This window comes from Pithys albifrons, chromosome 1, assembly GCF_047495875.1.
Source record: "Pithys albifrons albifrons isolate INPA30051 chromosome 1, PitAlb_v1, whole genome shotgun sequence".
Lineage (NCBI taxonomy): Eukaryota > Metazoa > Chordata > Aves > Passeriformes > Thamnophilidae > Pithys > Pithys albifrons.
In genome coordinates this window covers 28,270,018-28,296,816 of record NC_092458.1, presented here as the reverse complement: position 1 = coordinate 28,296,816, position 26,799 = coordinate 28,270,018, and the positions used below count along the sequence as shown (strand labels likewise).

General features: G+C 41.1%; 2 protein-coding genes across 8 annotated transcripts in view; both read left to right on the top strand.

Annotated features, from left to right (window-relative positions):
• Window positions 1-11,459, top strand: part of ZBED1 (zinc finger BED-type containing 1) — a 50,669-nt gene extending 39,210 nt beyond the window's left edge. For 2 of the 3 annotated variants that reach the window (XM_071548318.1, XM_071548300.1), the window contains exon 2: window positions 6,641-11,459. In XM_071548318.1, the coding sequence (XP_071404419.1) occupies window positions 6,692-8,779 (2,088 nt within the window). In that variant the 5' untranslated portion in view covers window positions 6,641-6,691 and the 3' untranslated portion in view covers window positions 8,780-11,459. Of the gene's footprint in view, window positions 1-42; window positions 198-6,640 lie in introns of those variants that run through there. The other variant, XM_071548309.1, reaches the window with a different exon arrangement.
• DHRSX (dehydrogenase/reductase X-linked) overlaps window positions 1-26,799 on the top strand; it is a 218,515-nt gene that overhangs the window by 42,688 nt on the left and 149,028 nt on the right. Inside the window, exon 1 of one of the 5 annotated variants that reach the window (XM_071548342.1) lies at window positions 11,564-12,001. The exons of 2 other annotated variants lie outside the window; for them this stretch is intronic. In XM_071548342.1, coding sequence (XP_071404443.1) covers window positions 11,884-12,001 — 118 coding nt within the window. In that variant the 5' untranslated portion in view covers window positions 11,564-11,883. Of the gene's footprint in view, window positions 1-11,563; window positions 12,002-14,851; window positions 20,362-26,799 lie in introns of those variants that run through there. 2 more of the 5 variants (XM_071548359.1, XM_071548333.1) reach the window with 2 other exon arrangements.

Below are 26,799 nucleotides of genomic sequence, written 5' to 3'. Positions count from 1 at the left end.
GGCGGGCCGAGGGGCCGGGCCCGGGACGGGTGCCTGGCTGCTCGCCGGCGTCACTACGGCCTCGGGAGGCGGCGTGGGGGCTCCGCGGGCCGGGGGTCCCCGCTCCTTCTCTTCCCCACTTCGGCTCTCTGACGGTGTCTCCTCAGACCTCGGCTCAGAGCCCCGCCGGTGCTCCCTCCCTCCCTCCCTCAGCGCAGGTAGGTGCTCGGCAGGCGAGTAGCGGCGGGCAGCCTGCCCCCGTCCCGGGCGCTGCCGCCGGCCCCCGTGCCCCCTCCCCGCCCCGGTGCTGGGACCGCCGGCCCCGGCCTCCTGTCCCGGCTGCTCCAGAGGGAGAACGAACCCGCGCTCCAAAAACCTAATCTTTGGTACGGGGTGTCACCCGCTGACAGCCCTTAAGCTGACAAGTGAGTGACACTTGTAGTTTTTTCCAGGGGACTTCAGGCTAGTCGTTTGTTTGAGAAGTTAGGTTTTTGCACTTTTCCGATTTGGATCAACAGCATGTTTAATGCTAACTAGAGGAAACTTTGAGTTTGCCAAAAAAAAAAAGATCTGAATTTCCCTCTTCTTTACACCACTCTTGAAGACTTTAAAATGCTTCTGAGTTTATAAACTTTACGGAGGGACATATAGGTTATCATCAGAGACAAGTGTTCAACTGCACTCAAGTCTGTGCCTTTAACTTTCTCTGCTTAGCAGCAAGGAAGCCTTTCTGGCCCTATCGATAATTTTAACCAGAGGAACAGTAAAAAAGTATTGAGAGGGCCTAGTGTTTCAGTAAGGAGTTGAGGCAGATGAGGAAATTGGTATAGAGAGTATCTGAAGTACTGGAGAGGAGTTGGGACAAGCACACCACACAATAAGAGCGTATTTGTCCATTTCATCACACGTGGCATCCTTGGGTAGCATTTTGTCTACTTTTTGTTCATCCCTGATTCTTCTGCTGGGATTCCCTTTCTCATTCTCAAAAGACAGCAATAAACCCCCCAAACAAATGAGAGGACCATGGTGACAACAAGGGCAGATGTGCATACAGTTTGAAGTCATCTGAGCATTTTTCTAGCATTAGTGTTTCTTGGCAGAGAAAAGCTGGGTATTGTGCCCAGGGTGTGTAACACTTTCCAAATCTTTTTTTGAACCACAGAGAAACAGCATGATGAAAATGTGACTCGAGTGTTTTGTTGCCTTCTGCTCTTAACTACTATTAAAAAAAAATGTTGAATTTGGAAATGCCGGAGGAAGACAGGGGAGATCCAGCCTGCGAAACATCATTTGCCTGAGTAGGACCAGGAAAGATTTGACAGATATGAAAAGTTTTCTTTGAGCCCTAACTCAGGGTGTTTCTTTCCCCAGGACAAGTGATGTCCTCCTCAGCTAGTTTTTTGCAGGCAGTTCCCTCTTGGCATTATCTGCTGCCGTGCTTCAACTCTCTGCGTCCAGCCGTTGCTTAAACAAGTGAACCAGCTTGTCAACTGGAACCTTTTTACCCAGATTAACTTTGTTTCCGTGATAACTTCAAAATAGTGATGGCAGTGCAACAAAAAGCAAAAGTGTTGTTAGAACAAGCTTGGATCAGTAAACTACAGTTGCTGTAAAAAAACAACAAGTAACTTTTTCAGATGGTACTCTAGAAAGGTGTACTCTAGAAGGGGGGCCAGTCCAGGATTGGCAACAGCTAGGCCAAACCTGCGACAGTATGTTTAAAATTTTCTGTATCTCTTCGACGGGGTGTCCGTAGTTCTCACAAAAACAGGCATTTTATTGTCAGGGTGTTTTACTGGGGAGAGCCTGGAGTGGCGAAGCAGGTCTGGGAAGGGCAGCACAGGGCAGCAGAGCCAGCCATGCCTCTGATCCTGGCTCCCTTGGCCACAGTTCCCTGGTTGAAGTTCCCACTCTGTACAGCAGCAGTGCAGGTCTCCCATGGAAGGTTTAAAACAGAGGGATGTTCGGTGGCTTTGGGCTTTGTGGGTGAGTGAAGGGGTCTGGTGTCAGTGCAGCCCTTCGGCCTTTTGAAAAGCTTGCCTTCTTATCCATGCCAAGAAGAAGTAGTCTTGAATTTTAATCGAAGTAAACCAAATTAGTTTCTTTTTTTTTTCTTTACAATAACTTAAGAGTTGTGTGCTCTTGGCACACGTGTTTCATGTGGCTTTTAAAAGTGACCATCTGTTCTGTCACACCCTACTTGACTTTATCTGACTTCTATATATTCAAGACAGCTTTTGGGGGAAAGGGGGCATTTTGAGCTCTAAAATCTAGATTCAGTGCGAAAACTTGGCAATTGTTTTGAGTTGCAAACTGCAGAGACAGTAATATTCACTATTCAAGTTAATGTCCCCCACCTCAGCACAGAGTAGGGATGTTGACCTGGAATTCTGATCTTGAAGCTTTGGGAAAGGAATACAGAGCTGGGACTATAAATGGGATGCAGTCAGCAATTGTTCTCGCTAACTAGAATCAGTGTGCAGGAAAGTGCAGAAATTAAGGTGAATTTAAGTTAAACTTACTTTAAAACATTTTTCTAAGTACTAATTGCATAAACAGTATAACTGCCAATATGTAGTGTAAACTGTGTTAGTGTTCAATGGTTTAAACAATTAATAGTTTCATTAGAAGTTACTGCTTGGACTTCTTTTACAATATTTAATCTTAATTAATTGGAGGGGAAAAAAAGCCCTGCATGACTAAAGTTTTTGATATAAACAACTTTTTAAAATCACAAATCTTATCAGTGGATAGGTAAAAGATAAACTAATATTAATTGTGACACTAGGGTATCACTAGTGGAAATGTAATTACTGGAACTCATCCTACTGATAACAAAAATCATTCATATAATAAAAATCTTCTCTTTTGCTATTTTAAAAGCTTCTTAAGGATTTTATTTGGCATCTTCCTCCTGCATTTTCTCTTCTACTGTACATAATTCATTGAAATTTGGTAAAGAAAGCCCAAATGCTAAATGTTTTAAAGTAGTTTTGAAGTCTTTTTTTAGTTAAATTTTATACATGTGATGTGTAGAAAACTTGATTCTGAAGAAGGTGAATGAAGTTCAGGAGACCTTAAAGTTGACTCCTGTTCTTCATAAAAGGGATTGAAATTTCATACGTATTTTTTATTTGCCCCAGTTTCGAATTATTCGGTGTTATTCCTGCCAAGTTGCTCTACAATTAATCGTGCAATACTGATTTGGTAACATACATCTCTTAATTTTGATTTGTGTGTTGAGGGCTTTGGCTTTATAAGAATAAACCATAATGGGAGACTGAGCACTTCCTGCTCAAAGCTGAGTTCCAGATTGTAAGTCATCTAGAGGTGGGTAGAGAAATGACCAGGTAGGACAGATTGATGGCAGACAAAAGTAAAGTTGCATCTAACAGTTAAACCCTTTCCCCCACGCACACACCTGAGAGAGTTAGTTAGTTAGTTTCAGAAGTGAGGAAACGCTTGCCTTGTGGTTGCCCCTGTGCTGACTGAGGCAAGGGTTGTGTCAAAACAATACCTGTGGTATAGGTAGACACAGTGCCATCCCTGTGCATGCACAAGGGGGCAGAGCTAATGTTACAGGGTGGCTGCACACCCCACGTTTCCTAACATCCCTGTGCTTGATTTCACAATCTGAGTGACTCTTGTATGGGCTTTGAACCAATTTTCTTCAACACTGGGGAAACCGAACACTGCCTGGTGCAAGGGTAGCATCTCTGCCCTCTGTGACTTGAGTCCTCGCTCGTGTTTCGGTATTTTGGCCCAAGGCCTGACCTGGGGATTGAAGTCAAGGGTTTGTGTTAGAATGAGTGGAGTTTGAGAGATGGGAGGAGGCAGCACAGCCTGCCCCAGGGACAACAAGGATGAGGTGCTAGGGACAGGAAATTTGGACCTTTTCTCCTCCTCCTCCTGTGGCAGCTGAATCTACTGTAAGGCCAACAGAGGATCCTCTCTGCAGGCTCTTAGAAGCCTCTGCCCCAGTACTGGCTGGTGCTGTTGGCCAGCTGCATGGAGGAGGTGAGGGAAACAGCAGCTTCTCTGAAGGTGCGCTCTGTTTCATGTGGGTGGGAATTCAAGGGAGAAAGGAAGAGTCAGGTTTGTAGCCTGGGGCTTCTGTGTGAGCAAGGGTTTTCAACAAACCATAGTGGAACTGTATTTTTTTACCATAGAAAGTTCAGCAAGCTAAAAGAGAGCATTTCCATCAGCTGCCCTTGTAACAAACTGAGGCACTTCCAAAAGGCAGTGAGGGGCTTCATTCACAATGGATTTCATTCAGTAAGGTGCTGGTGTCTTCAGCTTGTCTCAGAGTTGAAGCTCCTGCTGTTCTTGCCAAGACTAGGCTATGAACAGTTGCACTGAAACAGGAAAGGTTTACCACTTCTTTTAGAAAGATGAGAGGTGTGGAGTTTTTGGTTTGTGTTCATAATGCCAGTTACGCTGTATAACACTCCAGCAGAGGCAGGAATGATTAGCAGTTTGTATTTGAGCTATTGTGACAGCTGAAGTGTGGCTTACTGCATCGTAATAAAGGCTGTGTTATGCTGGTATATCCTCAGCTGTGGCAATGCTACTCTGTGCCACTGTCATCACGTGCCAGATACATCTTAAAATGATGGCAAAGCTGTAACATACATAAGAAGGAAGGGTGGGGCGACTCTCTAACACTCCTGTACTCTCAAATAACTTTTACTTTGTCAGTCTTTAATGAACTTTTTATGATCCAAGGTGTGTCATACTAAGTTTAAATATTAAAGACACATCAGCTCTTTTATTAGGGTGCTTTCCTCCTTGCTTTCAGGAATTGCCAGATAATTGCAGAGGAAACTGTAAGATGCTTCCTCAAGAGACCATGTCATGGACTGAAGTGAAGGGATCTAAAGACAATATATATTGATATGTCTTGTCAATGCACAGTGATGCCATGATTGGGTTACATCATGACACGTTGCACCACTTTGTCTTTCAAAATCATCACTTTTTGTGGGATTGCATACCTTGGTGCTGTTGATATACACGTCTTTGGAATTAGGCAGCATTGCCATGTTGAATCAATAGTTTATCCTGGCAACTTAAAGGCACGGAATGAATCACAATAGTAGGCTACACCCAGAAGTATATCTTCAGAACAAATCCAACAAAATGCTTGCCCTGCATCTGTCATTCTGCTTCTAAACCAGCAGCTGTGTTTAGATAAATATATTTGGTCTTGATTAACTTGTCTTTTGTTTTTCATTCAAGACATTCAGAAGATGTTTCAAAATACCTGCTATAGTTCAGAGAGAAAACTATCTTTTTTTAGGGAACATTCATCAACAGCAGAAAGCACACCAGAGAAGCATCAGAATTTTTCTTCCTGCTTCAACCAGCCAGTCTCACTTTCTGAGGATTTCTGGGCTTGGGTGCAGGTACAGCTCCTGAGGAGCAGAGAAGGAGCAATGCCATTGCATTCAGTCTAGTGCTCCTGATGTTCCTCTCCTATTCTCTTCCTCTGGATTTTTGTGAAGGAGTTTGCTTGCATCCATGTTTAACCAATAGCTTCCTTCTCCTTCACAATCATGACCAAGGCCCTGGCAAAGGTCTTGTTGTTGTCTCGGTGGTGTGGAAGAAATGGAGAAGCATCAGGGTACAGTCATGCTGTGCTGTGACTTGGCTTTTTGGTGTAGTGAAACCAGCTCCAGCTGCCAGCACTGTGCACGGAGACACTGTAGGCCTCAAGCAGTACTTGCATGTGACTGTTTGCACAAGAAGCGTTTTCCTGTGCAGATATTGAGGTACAGATTGCCAAGTCTTGCCTTATCACTACACTCATCTCTAGAGTGTAACCCCCTCCTGACTTCTGTAGCCTTTTGAAGAAAATACAGCAAAATTATTTTCCAGCTGATGTGGATAATAACATTTCTTAGTGCTTCACTGTCTGCTTTTCCTGTAATTATAATGCACTGTTATTCTAGGAACCATGATTGTGAACTAGAAGTTCAGGAGATGACTTTGATTTCAGAAAGAGAAGGGACAGGAAAGGTGTCAGACATGTATTGTTAATCTGCATTTAGATTCAAGCTGCTTTTCCTTTTATTTCAGTCAGAAAACATCTCTGTGTTTCAGAGGAGCAGATTAATGCCATAATTTGCATCACGGATTTTTTTTTTAAAAAGCAAAAGCTGGAACAATTAGATCAACCTAACAAAACTTCTTTCAAAATAAACGAAAAAGAGAACTTTTACTCCTTCAGTATCAGATTTCAATTGAAATAAATGTTAACAGCAAAGTTCAGTAATTGTTAAGCAAGGGGTTGTTGGTCTAATCCTAACTTGAGGCGGGAAAATGCTATAGCAGATGATCAGTTTCTTGACAGTAATGTATCCACTCTATAGTGGTGATTGCACTTTCTCTACCCAGAGTTGTATCATTCCTGAAACAATATTTACGCAGGTCTTGTAGCTCAGTTTCACAGCAGAATGTGAGATACTAAAACCCTTTTTAATTTTGACATTCTAGTGGGCTTCTTGTAGGTCACACTTCCTGCAAATCTCATCTTTAAATTTTCAAATGTAATTAGGAAGGTAGGTTTCTTGATAAATTTACAGAAACACTGATTTCACATAGTTGAGTGTGGTCAAACTTGTGCTTTCTCATTGTATCTTTATCTTGCTGCCTTTATCAGGTACTCATTAATGAGTGAAGGATCAAAAGGTGGGACGGTGGCCAAGAAGCAATGGAGAATAAAAGTTTAGAAGGTTCCCCATCAGACCTAAAGTTAGTGGCTCACCCAAGAGCAAAGAGTAAAGTGTGGAAGTACTTTGGGTTTGATACCAACGCAGAAGGATGCATATTACAGTGGAAGAAGATCTACTGCCGTATTTGCATGGCACAAATCGCCTATTCAGGAAACACGTCCAACCTTTCCTACCACCTTGAGAAAAATCACCCTGACGAATTCTGTGAGTTTGTAAAAAGTAACACTGAGCAAATGAGGGAAGCCTTTGCCACAGCATTTTCAAAAATCAAGCCAGAGTCGTCACAGCAGGTTGTTCAAGATAGCCTCATCATGAAGACCTACCAGAACTATGAAAACAAAAAACATCAGGAACTGACATCTGCAGTCATCAGCTTAATTTGCGAGGGCATGTATCCGGCCTCCATTGTTGATGAACCCACCTTCAAGGCTCTCCTGAGAACAGCAGACCCCAGGTATGAACTTCCGAGCCGGAAGTACTTCTGTACAAAAGCTATTCCTGAAAAGTACAGTGCTATTAGAGAAATCGTGCTGAAAGAACTCACTGAGGTTCTATGGTGTGGCATATCTACGGACATGTGGAGGAGCGAAAACCAGAACAGGTCATATGTGACGGTTGCGGTTCACTTTCTCAGCAGTGGTCCTGCCAACTGCCTGGCTGTGAACTCACGGTGTTTAAAAACATTTGAAGTGCCGGAGGACAATACCGCAGAGACTATTACACGAGTCCTTTATGAAACGTTCATTGAGTGGGGGATCAATACAAAAGTCTTTGGTGCTACAACAGATTACAGTAAAGACATTGTGAAAGCTTGCTCTCTCCTAGATATTCCCGTACAGATGCCTTGTTTGGGGCACACTTTTAACACAGGAATACAACAAGCTTTTCAGCTCCCCAAACTCTACAGCCTTCTTGCCAGGTGCCGAAAACTGGTGGAGTATTTTCAGCAGTCTACGGTTGCAATGTACATGCTGAGTGAGAAGCAGAAGCAGCAAAATATTCTCCACTGCATGCTGATAAGCGACCGTGTTTCCTGGTGGGGAAGCACTCTCGCTATGCTGCAGCGCCTCAAGGAGCAGCAGTTTGTCATTGCGGCTGTTCTGGTGGAGGACAGCAACAACCACCACCTCATGCTGGAATCCAGTGAGTGGAATACAATCGAAGGGCTGGTGGAGCTGCTGCAGCCTTTCAAGCAGGTTGCAGAGATGATGTCTGCTTCAAAGTACCCAACGATAAGCATGGTGAAGCCACTTCTCCACATGCTTCTGAATACTACTCTGAACATCAAAGAGAACGATTTGAAAGAAATCAGCATGGCAAAGGAGGTGATTGCTAAAGAGCTGTCAAGCACCTACCAGCACACGCCTGAGATAGACATGTTTCTCAATGTTGCGACTTTCTTGGATCCCCGATACAAAAAACTGCCTTTTCTTTCAGCCTTTGAGAGGCAACAGGTGGAAAACAGAGTGGTGGAAGAAGCAAAAAGCCTGCTAGAGAAAGTAAAAGAAAATAGCTTTAGGACTGAAGAGAAATTTTTCACTGTTACAGAAGAACCTCCTATGAAAAAAATCATCATCTCCTCTACTCCTCCTCCTACCAGTGTCATCAACAACATGCTTGCAGAGATCTTCTGCCAGACAGGAGGCGTTGAAGACCAGGAGGAGTGGCATGCTCAGATTGTTGAGGAGCTGAGCAACTTCAAGTCACAAAAGGTCCTCGGTTTGAATGAAGACCCGTTGAAGTGGTGGTCTGACAGACTAGCACTGTTTCCAGTTTTACCAAAGGTTCTTCAAAAATACTGGTGTATTCTGGCCACAAGGGTCTTCCCTGAACGGCTTTTTGGTTCTTCTGCTAATGTTGTGAGTGCAAAGAGAAACCGGTTAGCCCCGGCTCATGTGGATGAGCAGATCTTCTTGTATGAAAATAGTAGGAATGGGTCCGAGGCAGAACCGGAGGATGAAGACGAAGGAGAGTGGGGTTTGGAACAAGAACAGATTTTTAATTTAAATGACGCGGTAAACATAAACAACAATTTCTTTAATATTCGAGACAGTGGGTTTGTTTAACAGGACTACTGCGGTACGTTTAATAACAAAGAAAAAAAGTATTTGTCTTAAGTTACCAAAAATACTTCTGTTTTATGCTATGATGCTGTAAATATTGAACAGTTGTAACAAACTTGATTTAGCTTCCATTGTCTGTGTTTTTCCTGCTGTCTTAAAACATGAATGACTTGTGATTAAACAGCACTGAAATAAGTGAGGAAATAAATTCTACAAAGACCGTGATTTCTGACTGTGGCCCAGATTTCAGAAAGCACTTACGCATGTGCTTCCTTTCTACTTGCTTCAGTGGGAGTCAAACACATGCTTAGGTGCTTTCTATCATAAAAGTATTTTCCTGAATTAGGACCCTGAGCAAGGGAGTTTTTAAGATTTATGCCTCCATTTGTAAATCCTGCGTGACTCAGGATGCTAGCTTTAAATTTTGGATTTTAAAATATTTTTAAAATCCATAAATCTGAGCAGTGGATATTTTTAGAATATATCGATGCTATGGCATGAAAAAAAGATCTTGAGCCTGATTTTCACTACCTCATGTCTTAGGCCTGGTCTATGCTAGAAAAGTTCAGCTGGTATAATTCTGTTGATTAGGGGACTGATCTGTTATTATTTTAACTGATACTGTGCTGGCATAGGCTGTAGTGTAGCTGCATTTATACTGAAATAATTTATTTTCCTTTCCAGTGTTGTGTAAATGTTATAAACACTTCTGAACTGGTATTGATGTGTCCACATTAGTTCAGTTTTACCATTTAACTGCAACAGCTAAATGGCAAAACTGGATTTTTTTTTGTTTGTTTTGTTTTGTGTCTAAGCAAACCCTGATTGTAGTCTCTTTTGCTTTTACAAAGTTGTAACGAAGCAGCGTTGTATTAACTTTGTCTTGTGCCGATGATGCCACATGATGCAAAGAAAGTGTGGCATCAGCCCTCTTGGTAACAGAGGGAGGGAGGGAGAAGGCAGGGAGACATCTACAGACCATGGGTCTAACAGTTTGTCTGTGTTACAAAACCATTAACCTCTTAATTTTGGGGGTACTTTGCCCAGGGTAGCTAGAAAATTTTGTTGGCAAGAAAAGAAAAATAAAAAGCTTTAATATTATGTAAATATATTTAAAAGAAGGGGACCCCTCCATTTTCTCAGATGTATTTAGTGAGTCCTTAAAATTGTTTCTTAATACATTAGCACTTAAAAACTTTTTTTTTCTCCTATCTCTTTTTGATTCAGTTTGTAGAGTGGACTTTAGTCCCACCCAGTATAATGTTTGAGTACTGTTTCTGATTAGCTGTGTATTGTAATTGTTCCCTTTGTGTCTCAAAACATCAGTGTTTTAAGCCCTTTTGAGAACTTGGCAAACAAGAAGAAGGAAAGGAAACCAGCCTGAAACCCCACATCTCTTACGAAGTACTTCAGGTCATAAACAAGATTAGAGTTCACGCTAGACACAAGAGTAGGATGCATCCAGCTTTTTTTCTCTGAGGTGCAGTGGAGGACTCCTGGCATTTTCCACTTACAGTCAAGGTTTGCTTGGGGTTTTATTTCTGTTACTGGCGTCTCACTTCCCCTCACGTCAGTGCTAGTCTACAACTATGTTGAGCACAATCTTTCTGGAGAGAGGTCTGTTGAAGACTGTTACTGTTCTGGAGGAAGAAAGTTAAGTATCTTTTCATCACGGTGGCACCTGTGGACATTTGGTTGTAAAAAGGGCACAGGCAGCGGGAACATGCAGAAGGAGAGTGGTGATGAAAATGAATCTACTGCCAACTTTACATTTTGGTTTAATAGTTCTTGGAAGTTTGAGGCTTCTGTGTTCTTTGTAGGTGCTGGGAATGGGAGTAGGTGGGTGGGGAAGAAAGGCAGAGGTTAGAGTGAAAGAACAGTGAAGTAAGTAATAGTGAACTACCGGGCAGGTTTAACCCCAGGAAAAATGGTGGTGTGGCTGAAAATTGATTTGCACTTGTACAAAGTATGCGCACTGCGCATCCTGTTGAATGTTGCTCCTTTCCACATCCACTGAAGAGGTGTATGTGATTGCCCAAGGTGCAAAACGCAGGCTTGGCCTAAGGTCCCACAGGTATGCGGGCCTGTTTGTGAGGGCAGCAAAATCAAATAACAGAAAGGAGTGAGATACCTGAGCTCCTGTGACACCCGAGCAGTCTGCTAGGAAAATCTTTTGGTATTTACGTCCACTGAGAACCAGCTGCTGTTGCTTGCACCTCCTCCACCTGCTACCACCACCACTAGCCCACGAGGAGCTGCGCAAATGCCAGTGTGAGATGTGGTGGATCCGTGCTTATATGAGCATAATGCGAAGCCATGCCCTCACAACCAAGGCAGAGCCCAGACCATCACTCCCTGGGTCTGCAGTTGGCCTACCCCTCTTGGCAGCATTGTTTCCATTTTTGTCCTCCTAGGGCTAAATGTGTACAGTGACGCTTACAGGCAGTTTTACTGAGATCGGTGCAATGCACTACTCTCTTCCTTCCAGCTTCTTTTTAATTTTTGGTATCCAAAATAAAATTGTAGTCAGTTCAATTGATGTGTCTCAGCATTCTTTTAAAAAAAGGAGAAGAAAAAGAAAAGAAAAAAGATAAACCATTGTTAGTCCTACTTATTGCCTGTGAGATTTTTATTTAATGTTTTAAGCCTGGAATATTGTTAAATAAACCAGAAAAATAAGTTAGTTACTAGATTATTTGTCTGATGTGTATTCATATCTACAGCACTTTATGACTTTGAACTCTTCCACAGTAGGGGGAGGTTATAGGATTTGAAGCTATGCATTTATTTTTCTTTTGATCTTGTAAGTTATTTTTTAAAAATGCTGTACAAATGTTTTGGATTAAAAAAAAAAGAGGATGAAAAATATTGGAAGTTTAGATGGTTTCTCTCACTTAAATATGTGTGGTGGTTTTCCTTTATCAACATAATTTTCTTTTGTTTTGTTGGGTGGAGGTCCAAAATTGCCTAGCTGTTTTAAATATTGCTACAACTTGAGTTAAACCCTGGTGTTACTGCCAAGGGTGGGCCCAGAACGCGTTTCCAAACTACCCTGTTAAGTCAGCTTTGTTTGTCTTTCTTGACAGCTACTTTGAATCCATAGCCTAATGTTTCCTTTCTCTTCGGTACAGCTGAGACATCTTTTTGGAGGGACAGTAGAGGAACAAACTTCAGCTTTTGAGTGCTTTCATGCTGGAAAAGTGAATTTTTCAACAGGCTCTCAAAGTATGTACTTTATGTCAAGAAAAAAATTGCCTTTTGTCACCAATTAAGTATTGCCAATTTAGGATTAAAATTCAATGGGCTAGGTGAGGTTTCTTGGGGTAGCAATGTAACTAAAGAGAGTTTTGTGTGTCAGACCAACTTCTGCACAGATTTCACCTCTCTGCCATCAAGGATTACGAGAAGACGAAAAGCCTGAACCAAACAAGTTGGAAAGGTGAATTTTTCCATCACACCATGTCTGAGATGCTTTAGTTTAAATGCAGGCAATAAAGTTCTGTATTATTTATGGAAAAGGTGTATTTAAGTTTCTATTGTAGCAAGGTATTAGATTAATTTGAAGGGTTTTCTTTAATCAATATCATGTTGTCCAGTTACCTTTACAGGAGCATTTTTTATCCATACAGGAATAGTAAAAGCAAACAAAACACAAATTGATTATTTGTAATATTTTGTGGGACTTCTGAAAACGTAAAAGTGATATGCAGTTCTTGATTTTGTCCTTTTTGTGTGACAGATAAAAAGGAAGGGACTGCCTGGGGACATTTTTCTGAAAGGAGGGAAGTCTATGGCTAAAACAAAGAAGTAGTGTATTTTACATATTCTGTGACAACTGGGTAAAGGAAACTTTATGCTGGAAAAATTGCATGTAGTCTCTGCATCCCCTACTCCTTTCGGTAGTCTCCATGTCTGAATATTCTTCTCAGAGGATGATGTCTTTCTGAAGGTCTGGTGATCCTGGTTCTTGTGGTGCAGGGTGTCTGGTCTGGGCTGTCTTTTTGACTCTGCTGAGAAGAGTCTTCTGATCTGTTAAGTTTTGTGGCTTTTTTTTTCCCGGTAGAAGACTGTATGGTCTATCTTCAAGACATTTTTTATTTTTAGGGGATGTAGGCAAATTACAGAAATTGGTTTTGCTTTTTTAATACCATTATTTGGTGCTATAGAGAGAACTTAAAGATACAGCATAATTTTACATCTACCTTAAAAGCACATCAGTAAAGCATGTCTAATGACTTGATACTGTTTAAACTGGAATTTCAAAACATCCCTAAAGTTGCTGTTTACAGTGCTGTCATTTTACATACAAAAACATTTTCTTTAGGTTGAACAATAAAAATCAATTAAATAGATTTTTACAGATTTTGCAGTCATTTTCACTGCCGCTGCAGTTGGGTTAAAATGCCACAAGAGAATTGACTTTAGTATTTAAAAAATAAAAAGGAAAAAAGAAAAACAAGCACTGTCTTTTCACTTACCTTGTGCTTTAGTGATAAAATTTGATTTATATCTTTTTAAAAATTCAGAGGCTGTGGCAGCAACTATTTCCAAATGAGAGTCCTTCAGAACTCTGAAATGTTGATATATTAAGATTTTTGAGCATTTATATTGACATTTCCACACTCTGTGGTATTGATTTCCCTTACTGCCAAAAGAAAACCTTGATGTTCACAGAAGTGATGCTGCCATCTGCAGTGCTTTGAAAGGGTGATCAAATACATCTTTTTTTTCAGCTGCACACTGTACTGTTTTCCTTGCATTGCAATTCTTACTATTTCCAGTGGCTTGAGTTTGCCAAATCCTCTGTCCTGTTTCTTCTCCCTGGCCCTGTCTGGGCAGTGCCAGCTGGGAGCAGCAAGGAGGAGAAACCCAGCTTCTCACTGTTCCTTCTCTTATGGAGAAGCCATTCTTTGAGAGTGGATAAACTCAGTCTAAAATTAGTTTAAACTGGGTTTTTATTCCAGTCCACTGTGGCTGCAGGACTTCTTCCATGGTGTGAAAAGGCAAAGCCAGTGATTTCTCTCCCACAGTGATGTACACTGGGACACATTGCTCAATTGGACCAAAATTGCCTATGAAAGGGGGAAAATGTTCGGGAATTGAGCTCAGCACAGCAAGGAAACTATGCTCGGAGTCAAAGGCATAATCAGTAATACAGAGTAAGCAGTAGTAGAATAAGGTTACTTTTAAAAGGTCAGTTTCTTTGATTATATACAATTTTCTGTATATTCATTTTACCCAAATACTTGCAGTTAAGAATAAGAAATTTGTCTTTTATTTCTCCAATGGATACTGCCTTGCTTTTAAATTTGAGACCTTATTTTTCCCTGTTTATCACTGTATAGCCAGTGCTATTGAAAGGGTTTCATTTTCCCTTTTTTTTCTTGTGAGTCATCAGTGAGTTTTACAGTGATAGGAGTTTGCAATCATAACAGGGAAGATGTCAAGTCAGCATGAGATCTCATGCCAGAAACATCCCATCCCATGTCATGAATGCTGTGCTACAAGGGAAACTTTGATCTTCTCAAACATGACCTTCTTCTCACACATGGCTTTCTGATGTGTATGTGCGTGAGAGAGAATAAAGGGCTTTTGCAAACAATGCACAGTTCTGTTTTATGTGTGGTAGTGCAGTTTGGTGCATGTTTGTACTCTGGTATGCACTCAGTGATCTGACTGAAGTTTTCTTGAGCACTCAGCAGAACTTACATGAACAGAAGAAATTTAATAACAGTTAAATGTGAAAAATGCAATTGCTTTATTGGTGGGAACAGATAGCAAGTGAGTCCATCTAGGAAAAATACTGAAATTTTAACAGGAGCCTCCGATTCCTGTCTGAAATCCTGATACAGTGTTTAAAAATACTAAATGACTGACTTCCCTGTCATCTGACATTTCAGTACTCCATAAAACAATTGTTCTGCACACTTTTTGGTATTAACATGCTCCTGGCAGTGAGCTCTGTTAACTTCAAAACCTGTGCTCCCAAATGGCCAGGGAGGAATTTTCAGTAACATGGTAACAAAGAAGAAGGGAGATGCAAGCTCTTACCCATCCTCTTGCATGTGGGAGTCTGGGCTGAAGGGTCTGTCTCTGAATAATATTTTTACATCTATCTGCCACAGATAAACATTCACATGCAATTGCCACTAATATCAATCTGGCAGGTTCCAAGGGAGCGAGTGCAGTGGTGAGAAAGCCAGTCTTGTGGATGAGTGAAACCTTCCATGTGCAGTGTCTATCTCTTCTAGTCCCTAATTCTAAGCTCCATGTTATTTCCTATGCGTGTAGTAAATATATATTGGTGCTGGTCTTTGCTGTGTTCCTTGCAGGGTGGCTCCTAGTTTCAAAGTGTAAGAATAGGAGAACATGGCCCACGTGTTTTCAAGCCATGGTGAAAGTAGGCAGAAGTTCACCCTGCACTGCACATGATTTACTTACTGGTTTGCAGGAGCAGTGGGTTGAAGATGATGAGAAGTTTACCCCGTGGTATTGTGAATGCGGGACTGGTATGGCTGGTAGGAAATTTCTGCCTGCCTGGTCAGAGAAATGAAGTGAGAAAAGCACAACCTTGTGCATGTTGTAGCTGAAAGTATGATGCAATGTCCAGGTGAATTTAAAGCACTCACATGAACTAGTTCTTCTGTAGACTTGGAAACAGATTAACCACGTAGTCCATGCCCTGCCCATGCCATCCCAACTCGCCTTCATCAGTGTTCACAGAGATTTTACGTTTCTTTTTGGAGACATAAATTCAGAGATACATGAAACTATTTGTCAGTTGTTAAGACAGTTGCATATTCTTTTTGTGCTTTTTTTGGCAATGCGTATTAGCACTGATGCAAGATGAAATTCTGTTACCCAGAAACACCTCTTCCTGCAGCGAGGGATCAGCTCAGTCTGCAGAGTTGGTCTGTTGCCTGCACTTCTGCCCTTTCTGTAGGCTGTTTAGGAAAGTTGCTGTGCTCCGCAGAGGGAAAAAGAGATTCCTCTGGAGTGTTTTCCCTGTGTTTTTGTGTTGCTGGGGCTGCTTTCTGGTCTGGACATGCCTGAAGGAAGGGGGTGGGCCAGGGCTTTTCCCCTGATACTGCGACTTCCCTGAGCTGCTTGGCCACTCTGAGAAGATTGCTCAGATGGTGACACTGCCGGGTAATAAAGACTACAAAGTGATTCATTCATTTTATATTTATTTTTAGGCTAAGATTAAAATGATACAAAACATGGCCTGTAAAGGAGCCTGCAGACCCTCTGCACAAACTCCTTGATAAGGTGTCCAAATACAGATTTAGGGACTTAATCTCTACAAGTGATCCATTTTTTGTGCTCTGCCTTCAGAACCTCTGGAAATTCTGGCATTCCAAGTGTGTCTCTTTAAATATCTTTAAATAATGGTATTTTGAAGTGGGCTGTGTATACGATGCTCTTAAATGCAAACAACAACTTTTTCTGTTTCCATGTGTCTATTTCATCTTCTGTTGTGCTTCAAAGATTAGTATCTGTAGAAACATTCTGTCAAAAATGAGTTATTTGGTAAAAGGCTTAATATAAGCATCTCATTTTCTGCCATTATCTGCATCATAGCAAGATGCAACTGGACCTGAGATATTTCAGTGAGTGTAGAAGTGAAGGAACGACTTTCTTTTATTTAGTTATTTTTCTGCTTGTGAGGATGTTTCAGTTCAGATGATTTAGTTTTAACAAGCAGAAAATCAACAGTTTCAGCAGATGCGAATGAGCATTTCTGTTGCTTGGTCCTTCCTTCCTTGATAAACAGGAACTCATTCTCCTTTGTTAATGTAGAACAAAGGAAAGAAGGCAAATGGGGGTCCAGTATTATAGGTAGAAGGTTGGGTGATTGCTTTGTGCTCATGCTGCTGAAGCACTGGTAAATTTCAGAGCCAGGTGATGGATTGTGTTTTGCAAGTAGTCCACTTGGGTCTAAAGATGGGCAGATGATATCTTTGCAAAGGATACATGGTCTTTGTTTTCAAGTCAGCACCATATCAGTAAGTGTGATAATTAATGCCAAGCATTATCTGGTTGTGCAAATAGGAGCTTCTGCAGTCACTCAGTGTGTCTGTATTTTTGGGCCTGTTTGGACCAAGATCTGCTTGTTTAGGTGATAGACCAAACACTGTTAGCATTAGTATCTCTTGCTAACGATGAGATGCTGCAACTCAGAAAAATGAGCTAGAAAATGTTAATTGTTCCTTTACACAATATAAAGAGTTATTTAAACAAATTCCACTCAGCCATGCTTCAGCCAAAGGTGCTGGAGAAAGTCAGTTGAGGAACACAAGAGTTTTACGGACAGGGCAATTGGATGGATGAAGGTCTTGAGTCATGCAGTACCTTGTGCAGACTCCACCATGAGGTTTCCTATGTGGGACAAATTGCACAACCAGAAGTCATGTTTGATTTAGATGTGAGTGCTGAAGCAGCCTTGTAATGTTTTGCAAGGCCAGAAAGCAGCAGGAAGTATCTAAGGACCCCATGATGTTATATTTGTAGTAAATAAGTAATACGTAATTCTGCTTAGACCATGCAGATACTGTTCCACCACAAATGCTTTACTTGGGCCTCCCTTTTGCAGTGCTGGAGTAGTTTTGAAGTTCCTTGTACACTGCCACGTGATTCTCAATTCAACTCAGTTGTGGTAAAGCTTTTAATGGATTGAACAAATGTGTTCTTAGCAAATATTTTGATATCTGTGTCATTAAGATTATGTGCCTTGCCTTACAGACAGGGCAAGGTTCAAGATCTGCACAGTTATGAAGTAAAAATGTTGTATGTACACACAGAGTCCCCTCTTGGTGTTTTCAGAAACTGTTGCTTGCCAGTTTCAAGCTTCTCATCCTTGAAGTTTCTAAATTACAGATGTCATTACAGACGGAGTGATTTTGGGTTTGTGGCTTTATCATACTATATGAACTACTGCATTAAAGCTGCAGATGTGGTGGAATATAGGAAGATTCAAATGGGCATATTGTCAGTGAGGAAATGTTTGACAGCTACAGTTCCTAAAGCAAATAACCATAAAAGCAGTGAAGTTTTGTTTCACATCAGGATTGCTTTTGAGAAAAAAGAAAGTGACATAGTTTTGTAATAAAATGATGACATTTGTGTTCTTTTCACTATATTTTTCCTCTGCTAGGAGCAGTTTGATACTTCACAGAAAATTGGGCAAGAATCTCCCATTCTACCCAAAACACCCTCTGAATTGTGTAAAGCTGAGTAAGAGTGCTTAGCTCTGACACACTTCTGCTTTTTGTATGCTTTCTGGGACATGGACATTTTGCTATCTGAGTGAATGCCTAGCTATGATTGCTAACATTGCTCAATATTTAAAATTAGAAAAGAATTGGAAAGTTGAACCTAAAAAAATGCATTGAACTTGTTTCTAAAGGAGGATTTTGAGGAAACAGTTAAAACTTCTTTTTTAACTTGTTAACACACTGGTAACATGTCTGATGTAACTGAACACCCTTTCAACTCTATAAGGAAATAGTCATCTCGATAAGCTCTGCACTGAGTTACCCTCTATGACGTGAGCTTTACCAGCATGAGAAAATGAGGTCACACCAAAGGAAAGCAAAGGTCAGTGACCTCACATCTCACAGTGGTGCTTCTCATGTGTATAAACCCAAGACTGAAGTTAATGAGGTTTATGAGTGTTCAGTGAGTTTGGAATTAAGTTTTTAACCTGCTATGCTGCAGGCAAGAGCTTGATTGCCACCCCTGGCTGCCCAGGTGTGATTCACTGCAGTCGGAGGGTGATGCTCCGTGCTGGCCATTTGTACCGTAATAGCTGATATTGGGGCCCATAGGCTGTGTTCTTTACAAAGCCAATCCACAAGTTATTCTCTCTTTTAGGAAGGTTCTTTTTAAAACAGAAACAGATAGTTCTGTATAACAGTATTTTTACAAACATATCAACCTCTCGCAGCTAAGGAAATTACAGATGAGTTGGCATCAGGTCTCATTCTTTTAAAAAGTTCTATGGTTCCATTGCAAATAGCTTAGAGAGGCTGTAACAATCTGTGTATTACACAGAATGAAAGGACTTTGTAAACTAAACATTACTGGCACCACACTTTCTTCAAACCAGGACTGACACAGTGAAGAGGTGACCTTGTAATTTTTTTACTGAATATATCTCAGTGAACAGAGTGCCTGCAGAGCAGTAAGTGCTGGCTTTCTGGCAATTGGATATAACCTTGATAACTGGAAATGGAACATTTGTGCTATGAAATGCTTCTTAAAGCTGATATACAAGGACTTCTTGAACATATTTTTACAAAATAGCATCTTGTTAATGAATAAAGTCATCCAGTTGAATACAGATTTCTAATCTGCCTGCTGGAGTGTTTTCATGCTAATTAATATAACCATCTATATGCCAGTCCTGTGCATTCCTAACTGGATTCACCACATTGCACGGTGTATGATTTTTTAACATTAAATAGTCTGCTGAAAATTAGTAGGAAAAAGGTCAAGAAATGCAAAATCCATGTTCTCTCGATGATGCTGTACTTCGTAATTATATGATACAGATATTTAAAGAGCAACTAATTTGAGTCAGAAGCAAGTTTCAAGATCTGCAGATTCTGCCATTAGTAGTGCCTAGTTGGTGCTGGCAGAGTTCTTTACATTTGGTCGTAGGCATGTCATCTTCCTGTAGTTTCACATGGGGGTTTTTTGCAGTCAATCTGTTAAAGTTGTTATGTGTAATCATCCAGCACCTCAAGGAGGAAAAATGTATTTGAAGATATAGGGAAACAATCAAATAGAAGGGCAACATTGAGGCCCAGATTTCAGCTTGAGCATGACCCTGTTGGGGCTCTGCTACAGTGGCATATGGTCTTGCTTGTTTATGCACTAACGTAATGACCTTTATTGGGATTCTTGCTATTAAGCATATCTTCTATTTATCTCTTCCACCTCCATTTTTAGAATGACTTAACTTTTTTCTCAATACTTGCCCATGAATATTAGTCATAAACTATTCTAATGAGGCACAAATGAAAACCGTGATTTTTTCCCAATCTTCTAATCCAATTATCAAAAGTATTCATTTTCCTCATTAAAAGAAGAAAAAACGTGTACATACCCACATATATATACAGAAAAGGAATGTAATTTAGCAATAAAGTCCAGTTTTTTCAGTTCCGATTCTTCCAAGCTGCCACCCCTGGCTGTAAAGGACAAAGTCATGTTTACAAGTGTGGTCTGCCTGACAGCCAGCATGTGGTTTTTCTGAGGGCTGTGGTGACAGGCACTAAGGCCGGGAGCCACCATTGTACCTCAGTGGGCAGTGTGTGGCTGGTGTGGCTGTTCTACTTGCAGCCTCTCTGCAGGCATCATCTGTTCCTTGCAAATGCATCAGTGTCTGTGTCAAAATGTCTTTGCAGCATGTTCCTGTGGCTTGGCAGGTCGTGATTTGGAGGGGGAGATACTGAGACCTCTTCTTCCTACCCAGTCTCTGATGTGTGCAGTTGCAAAGGGCTGGGTAAACAGAGGGCTGGCAAAGTGCCTGAGATCCCTGGAGAAATGTCACTGCTGTCACACGATGTGGTGTGATCCTGGTGAGTTGTTCTCGATGTCCCTCTTTGTATTGCCTTGGGTTCAACTGCAACTGCTGTTTTTTTAACTTGAACACTTGTCTTCTCCAGCATAAACCTGTGTGGGGCTGGCTGTGCCAGTGTACTGCCAGGCTGGGCAAAGCACTCCCCTGTAAAGGTACTACAGAGATTGGCAGGCAGCACTCACAGAACAGCTTATTCAGTAAAACAGTTGGGTTTTTTCGCCAAGTGAAACAGGGAATGCTGGTAACTCTGTCTGGAGCAGAGTGTGGGCTTTTGCTGGTACAGCACAGCTGGTCACATACTGCATGAAGGCACAGACGTGTTGGCCAGATGTCCTAGAGCACCTTGGGAGTAGCTCTGTGGCCAAAATGAAGGTAGTATAACCCTCAGCACTGCTGGACTTTCTGTACACAAAGTTGCAACATTTCAAAAGAAAAGAAATACTGATGTGCGGGGTGCAGTAGCTGCTGGTGCAGCTTATGGAGTTGAGAGGGGCTCTCTTTTCTCTCCCTGCAAGAAACTGTGCACCTTTTACCTTCTGTATCACCAGGATTTTTTTCTGAGAGAGGTCCTAACTGTCCGCACTGGAGAACACAGTGTGAGTGGGCTGGCTGTTTACACCATGTGTTATGGGATGCCAATGGAATCTGGAAAAGAAATTCCATTTTAGGTTCATATCATTCAAATCACCTAGAAGTCAGTGCACAGTGCACAGTGTAAGCCATGTACTTGAAATTCCTTGTAAATTCAAGGAAAAAGCCCTGGAGAGAGAAATGTTGAAAGCAGCAGAGAGCTGCCAAACAAACCAGTGCAAGCACTTGGGCTTTTATTCCTCAAGCTCTTTTTTAACTCCCTTTGATATGTTTAAATTGCTAAATTCCTTCATGCATCTCAAAAAGAAAGGTTCATTGAAATTATTTTAATTATTTAACCTCTAACAGAAATTAAACACAAGCGTAACTTTTTTGCTGTCTAATGTGAGGTGTAGTAAAAGTTCCGTGTATATGCAACTGCTGTCAGTTGACTTAGTATCATAGAATCGTTTTGACTGGAAAAGAGCTCTTAAATCATCCTGTCCAACCATTAGCCTAGCACCACCATATTCACCTCTAAACCATGTTCCCAAGTGCCACATGTTTTTTGAACACTTCCAGGAATGCTGATTCCACCACTTCTGGGCATCCTGTTCCAATGCCTAACCCCCATTTCAGTGAAGAAGTTGTTCATAATATCTAATCTAAACTTTCCGTGGCACAACGTGAGGCCATTTCCCCTGGTTCTGTCTCTGGTTACCTGGCTAGGCAAGGTCCATCAAAGGATGGAGAGGTGACTCCAGGCATATCAGCTTTACTGGGAGTTGATTTATCAGCTTGGCATGGTGAAAATCTGACTAGATCTATTATAATAAACAAAGTTTGTTGATTTTTTTTTCCTCAAAAAAGAGAAAGGAATAGTGCCTTGAAAGAGTATTTCATGTTAAATTGGCTGTTGCAGAGTCGTGAGATTTGAGTTAAATCATCTGGTCAGGTGGAACAAAAAGCAAGCATGAAACCTGTTTATGCTAGCCCTGATGCCTGAAAACTGCTAGGACTTCTAGGTGATGTCCTACAAAGGACTGACAGGATGCACTATGATGTATCAGCCTGTTTGAATACCTGGTTGAAGAGTGAAGTTGTAATGTAGCTGTGCTGAAGGGCTGATCTAGTCCCTGCAGCTGTCACCTCTCTTTTTAGAAGCAGGATGTTTGGAAGGTGTTGGTCAACAAAGATGTATGTTTCTGCACAAATGGAGCTAATCTCTTAAATTTTTGGCAAGCTATTTATAGAAGGTAGTTAAATGTAAGAACAAAAATAGGAAGTTTGTGTCATACTCCTGGAGCATTATCAATAGTGGGACTTGTTTTGTGAATAGTTGCACATTTCTTCGGAGGAATGTGTGATGCTCTCAAAATATGATTAATAGCAGATAATGACACTGTGGAATGATGGTCTCTTAAATGGAGACACACTGTAAGAGCTTTTAATTTGTGTGGTAACTGCATGTTAAAAATCTTTGACAATTCCAAAGAAGAGCAATTACAGAGCATGCAGAGTAGCTGCTTTTTAAAATTAACTAATTTCCTGAGTCTTATGAATTTGTATTAGATTAATGTCCTATAAAATTTCATTTAAAAATAAGTTCTTCACTGAAGAATAAAAAAATCTAATTAAAAAAAAAATCTTTCAAAACAGTTAGCCAAGTTAGCTGTCTCTATTGCAAAGCAGTTACTTTCCTGTGAAAACTTTGGTGCAAATTTTATGAGAAACAAGAGAGACAAAAATTGAAAGAAAATCTGTGAGAATGAGATCACTTCAGTATGTGCTAAAAAAGAGAAGCTTGAAAAGAAATCATCAGTTTTTGGCTAAGAAAGAACTGTTGTGAGAAAATTAGGAAATTATATATAGTACAGTCGAGACCTTTCTGTACTCGCACATTTATACTCCATTTGAATCCCCTGACCTGCTCATGTTATCCAAGAAGAGAAAAATGAATAAAATTCTGTATTTGGAAAACAAATGTTATAGCTGTTTTGAAGACAAAACATATTCATGTCCTTTGTACTTTCTCATTCCAGGTTAGAACTGATTTTTAAGTAGTTTTGTGTACAACGTCCTGCTCTGTTAAGAGGTTCAGAGGGCTTCAGTGCGGCTCCTATCTTTAAAAAAATATAAACTAGAAAACCCCATAAGACTATCTTCCATCATGGATTTTTGCTACTGGAGACTGGATGGTGGCTCTGAAGGGTTGGGCAGCTCAGAGCCCTGTGCAGCTGAGGCATGAAGCTCAGGCTGTGGAGTCCTGTGAGTGTCTGCCATGTTGATGTGCTCTTCTTCCACACAAGCCATGTGAGCCTTGCTTTGGGCCATACACTGAGAGGCAGATGGGCATCTCTATGAGTGATAATCTGCAGACAGCTTTTGCCACTGTCTGGGCTCTTCACCAGGCACAGGCTAGCTGAAGAAATACATGTGCCAGCCAGGGTCTGGTTTGAAAGATGTGGGAGTAGAGCAGAGATGGAGAGGAAGGGATTTGATATTATTTTCCATGTTTTTATTAAGCCAGTAGCATCTGAAGTTAATCTTACATTAATGCTGATGCTGTAACGGCTTCTGATCATTAGTCACATCAAAAAATTTTAATAATATGGAAAAGTCCTTTTTGACATTTTTGTATTTTAATTAATTGCAGGTATCTCAGGGAAACTTGTAGTACTGATTGGTTTATGTACTATGTTTCCTGTTAACTAGATTTTTCCCAATAATCTCTAATCACCTTGTACTTCTCTTCCTGATTCTAATTGCTGGAGCTTTGTATATGATAACAAGCACTTCAGTTCATAAGTGATTGCACAGTTTTCTGAAGTGAACTACTCCAGAAACTTTCAATTACCTTCTAAATTTTGTATACCAACTCGTGACTTCTGCTTACTTATTTATGTTTGATGGAAATACTGTCATGCTGAAGCCACAGGAAGCAAAGGTGACTGTTTGAGTGGCAGCAGAGCATTTTGTTAGCTGGAAGAGGCAGCTCTGAATGTGACCTTCAGCTGAATGCTCTTAAGCTTGATTGGGATATGGAAATTACCTTCTCTGTCTCTCCAAAGAGAGAAGATGCAGTTTAAACTACTCTTAATGATCTTGCCAACATTTTTTTCACCCCCCCACTCCCATTCCTAGAATCTAATATAGTAAGGGAATATTTAAAGAATCAATTTTCCCAATGTATTGGTTGCCCAGGTGTGTCTCTCCATCTGCACTGTGAGCAAGATGGAATGATTAATTCAATCTTTTAATAGCAAGTGACCAGAATAAGAGGTGTTGGAATTCAAAAGCAGTAAAAGTACAAGCTATAAAAGTTATATTGAAGATTTCTATACAATATATCCTGTACTGTCTAGGAATATGATGATACTGTCAATGCTGTCTTTAAAATCAAAAATAAAATATTTTGTCTTTTGAAAAGTATAGATCACAGTGCGAAGCATAAATTGTATTCTGTTGTCTTTTTAATTCCTCTGCTGAGATGCTAAAAAGCCGGTAACAATATTTCACTTCTAGTTTGGATTTCCAGCTTGATCATAAATAGATCAATCTTTCCAGTTTGACCATAAGTAACAAGATCATTCTTGTTGCACTCATATTCCGTGTATGAAAGTGCTGACAAATCATAGAATCATGGAACATTTAGGTTGTAAAATTCCAACAGTTAATGCAGCAGTGCCAAATCCACCTGTTGTTGTTTAGGAATGGTACTCCCCAATTTAGTGCTCCCACAGAAACTCTTCAAACCACACTATTGCACACTCCCTCCCCTTCCCCCCCTCCCCCTAGCAGCAGGATGGAGGGAATTCGGGGCATAAAGGTAAAGATCATAGATTTAGGTAAGAACAATTTACTGGAAACAGCAATGATATAAGGAAATGAATAGCAACAGCAATACAAATGACAGAGGGTACAAGAAAACAAACATTGCTCACTATGGAAACCTGTGACAACAGACAATATGGAACAGCTCCCTCTCGCTCAGAAATGAGGCCACCCTGGTTCTCACTCTGCCACGCTTACTTGTCTGGAAGGAAACCCTTCTTCTCGGAAGAGACTTCTTCCTCCACCCTGGCAATGATACAAGGTGGTATAGAATAACCTCCATGTCCTAGTCATGCCCTCTCTTGGCTACTGCAAAAATCAACCCTGTCCTGGCCATAACCAGGACACTACCACCCAACTATGTCCCTAAGTGACACATCTACATGTTATTTAAAAGGCTCCAGAGATGGTGACTCAACCACTTCCCTGGGCAACCTATTCCTATGAATGACAAACGTTTTAGGGAGAAAATTTTTCCTAATATCCACTCCAAACCTCCTCTGGCACAACTTAGGGCCATTTTCTCTTGTCCTGTCACTTTTTACCTGGGTGAAAAGACTGAGCTCCAGCTCACTATAACCTCCTTTTAGGTAGTTGTAGAGAATATCTGATAAAGTCTCCCCTGAGCCTCCTTTTCATCAGGCTGAACAACCCCAGCTCCATCAGGCACTCCTCATGAGACTTGTGCTTCAGACCAGCCTTGTTGCCCTTCTCTGAACACACTGCAGCACCTCAGTGTCTTTTTTGTAGTGAAGGGCCCAAAACTGAGCACAGAATTTGAGGTGCAGCCTCACCAGTGCAAAGTACAGGGGGACAATCAGTGCCCTGGTCCTGCTGGCCACACTGTTTCTGATCAAGGCCAGGCTTTCTTGGCCACCTGGGCACAATACTGGCTCATGTTCAGCTGGCTATTAGCCAGCCACCCCAGGTCCTTCTCCACTGGACAGCTTTCCACCACTCTTCCCCCAGTCTGTAGCACTGCATGGGTTGCTGTGACCCACGTGCAGGATCCAGCACTTTGCCTTCTTGAAACTTATACCATTGGTCTTGATCTATCAATCCAGCCTGTCCAGATCCCTCTGCCCTCCAGCAGATCAGCACTCCCACCCAGCTTGGTGTCATCTGCAACCTGACTCAGGGTGCACTGGGTCCACTGGTCTAAACTGTCAATAAAGATATTAAATAGGCCCAAATATTGAGCCTAGGGGAACATCCACCAGCTGGATATAACTCCATTCACCACCACTCTCCAGCATGGCCATCCAGCCAGATTGTACATAGAAAACAGTATGCTGGTCCAAGCCAGGAGCAGCTAGTTCCTCCAGAATGCTGTTTCATCAGTCTGAGTTTCAGCATTTTCTGAGCTTTGGGTACTGTAAGTGTTCTCTGGACTTGAAGGTTTCTGACAGAACATTTCTTCCATGCAAGGTGTGGGGACTTGCCTGCTCAGGTTGATTTCTACAGTTTTGGGTTTATATCAAGATTAACATATTTTTTTTCCTCTAAGCATTCTTTGTTATGAAACAGCCATCATTTGCAGTCTTCTGAAGTTAGGTTTCTGCATTGCAGTCATTTATGATGTTTACTCAGTCTATAATGGAACAACAGAGACATCACTCTTTGCTGATTCATATTTTCTTCAGCATTTCAAACTCACTGCCATCACTTGGGGTTTTTGGTCAAAACTGTAACTCAAATGCTAATTTTTCACACTTAGATGTGAAACTTTAAACATTAGTAGTTCTGTGCCACATTTCATGCAGATAATTGCCAAGTTTTTGAGATAGCTGGAATGTGGTCTTTCCAAGGGAAAACCCTTTCTAAGATTACTCACATTTTGTTTTATATTTATGTTATCTTACAAACTGATCACTAGATTTCTGAACATGATATGGAGAAATACTACATTTTTGGGGGACTTGAGTTGGAGGAAAAAGTGCCTTTAAATGGCAAATGTTTGGTGAAAATGAAACTTTGCACTGTTAGGGAGTTGCACTGGGAAGGCTTTTGTATGTTCGGGATATGACTGAGA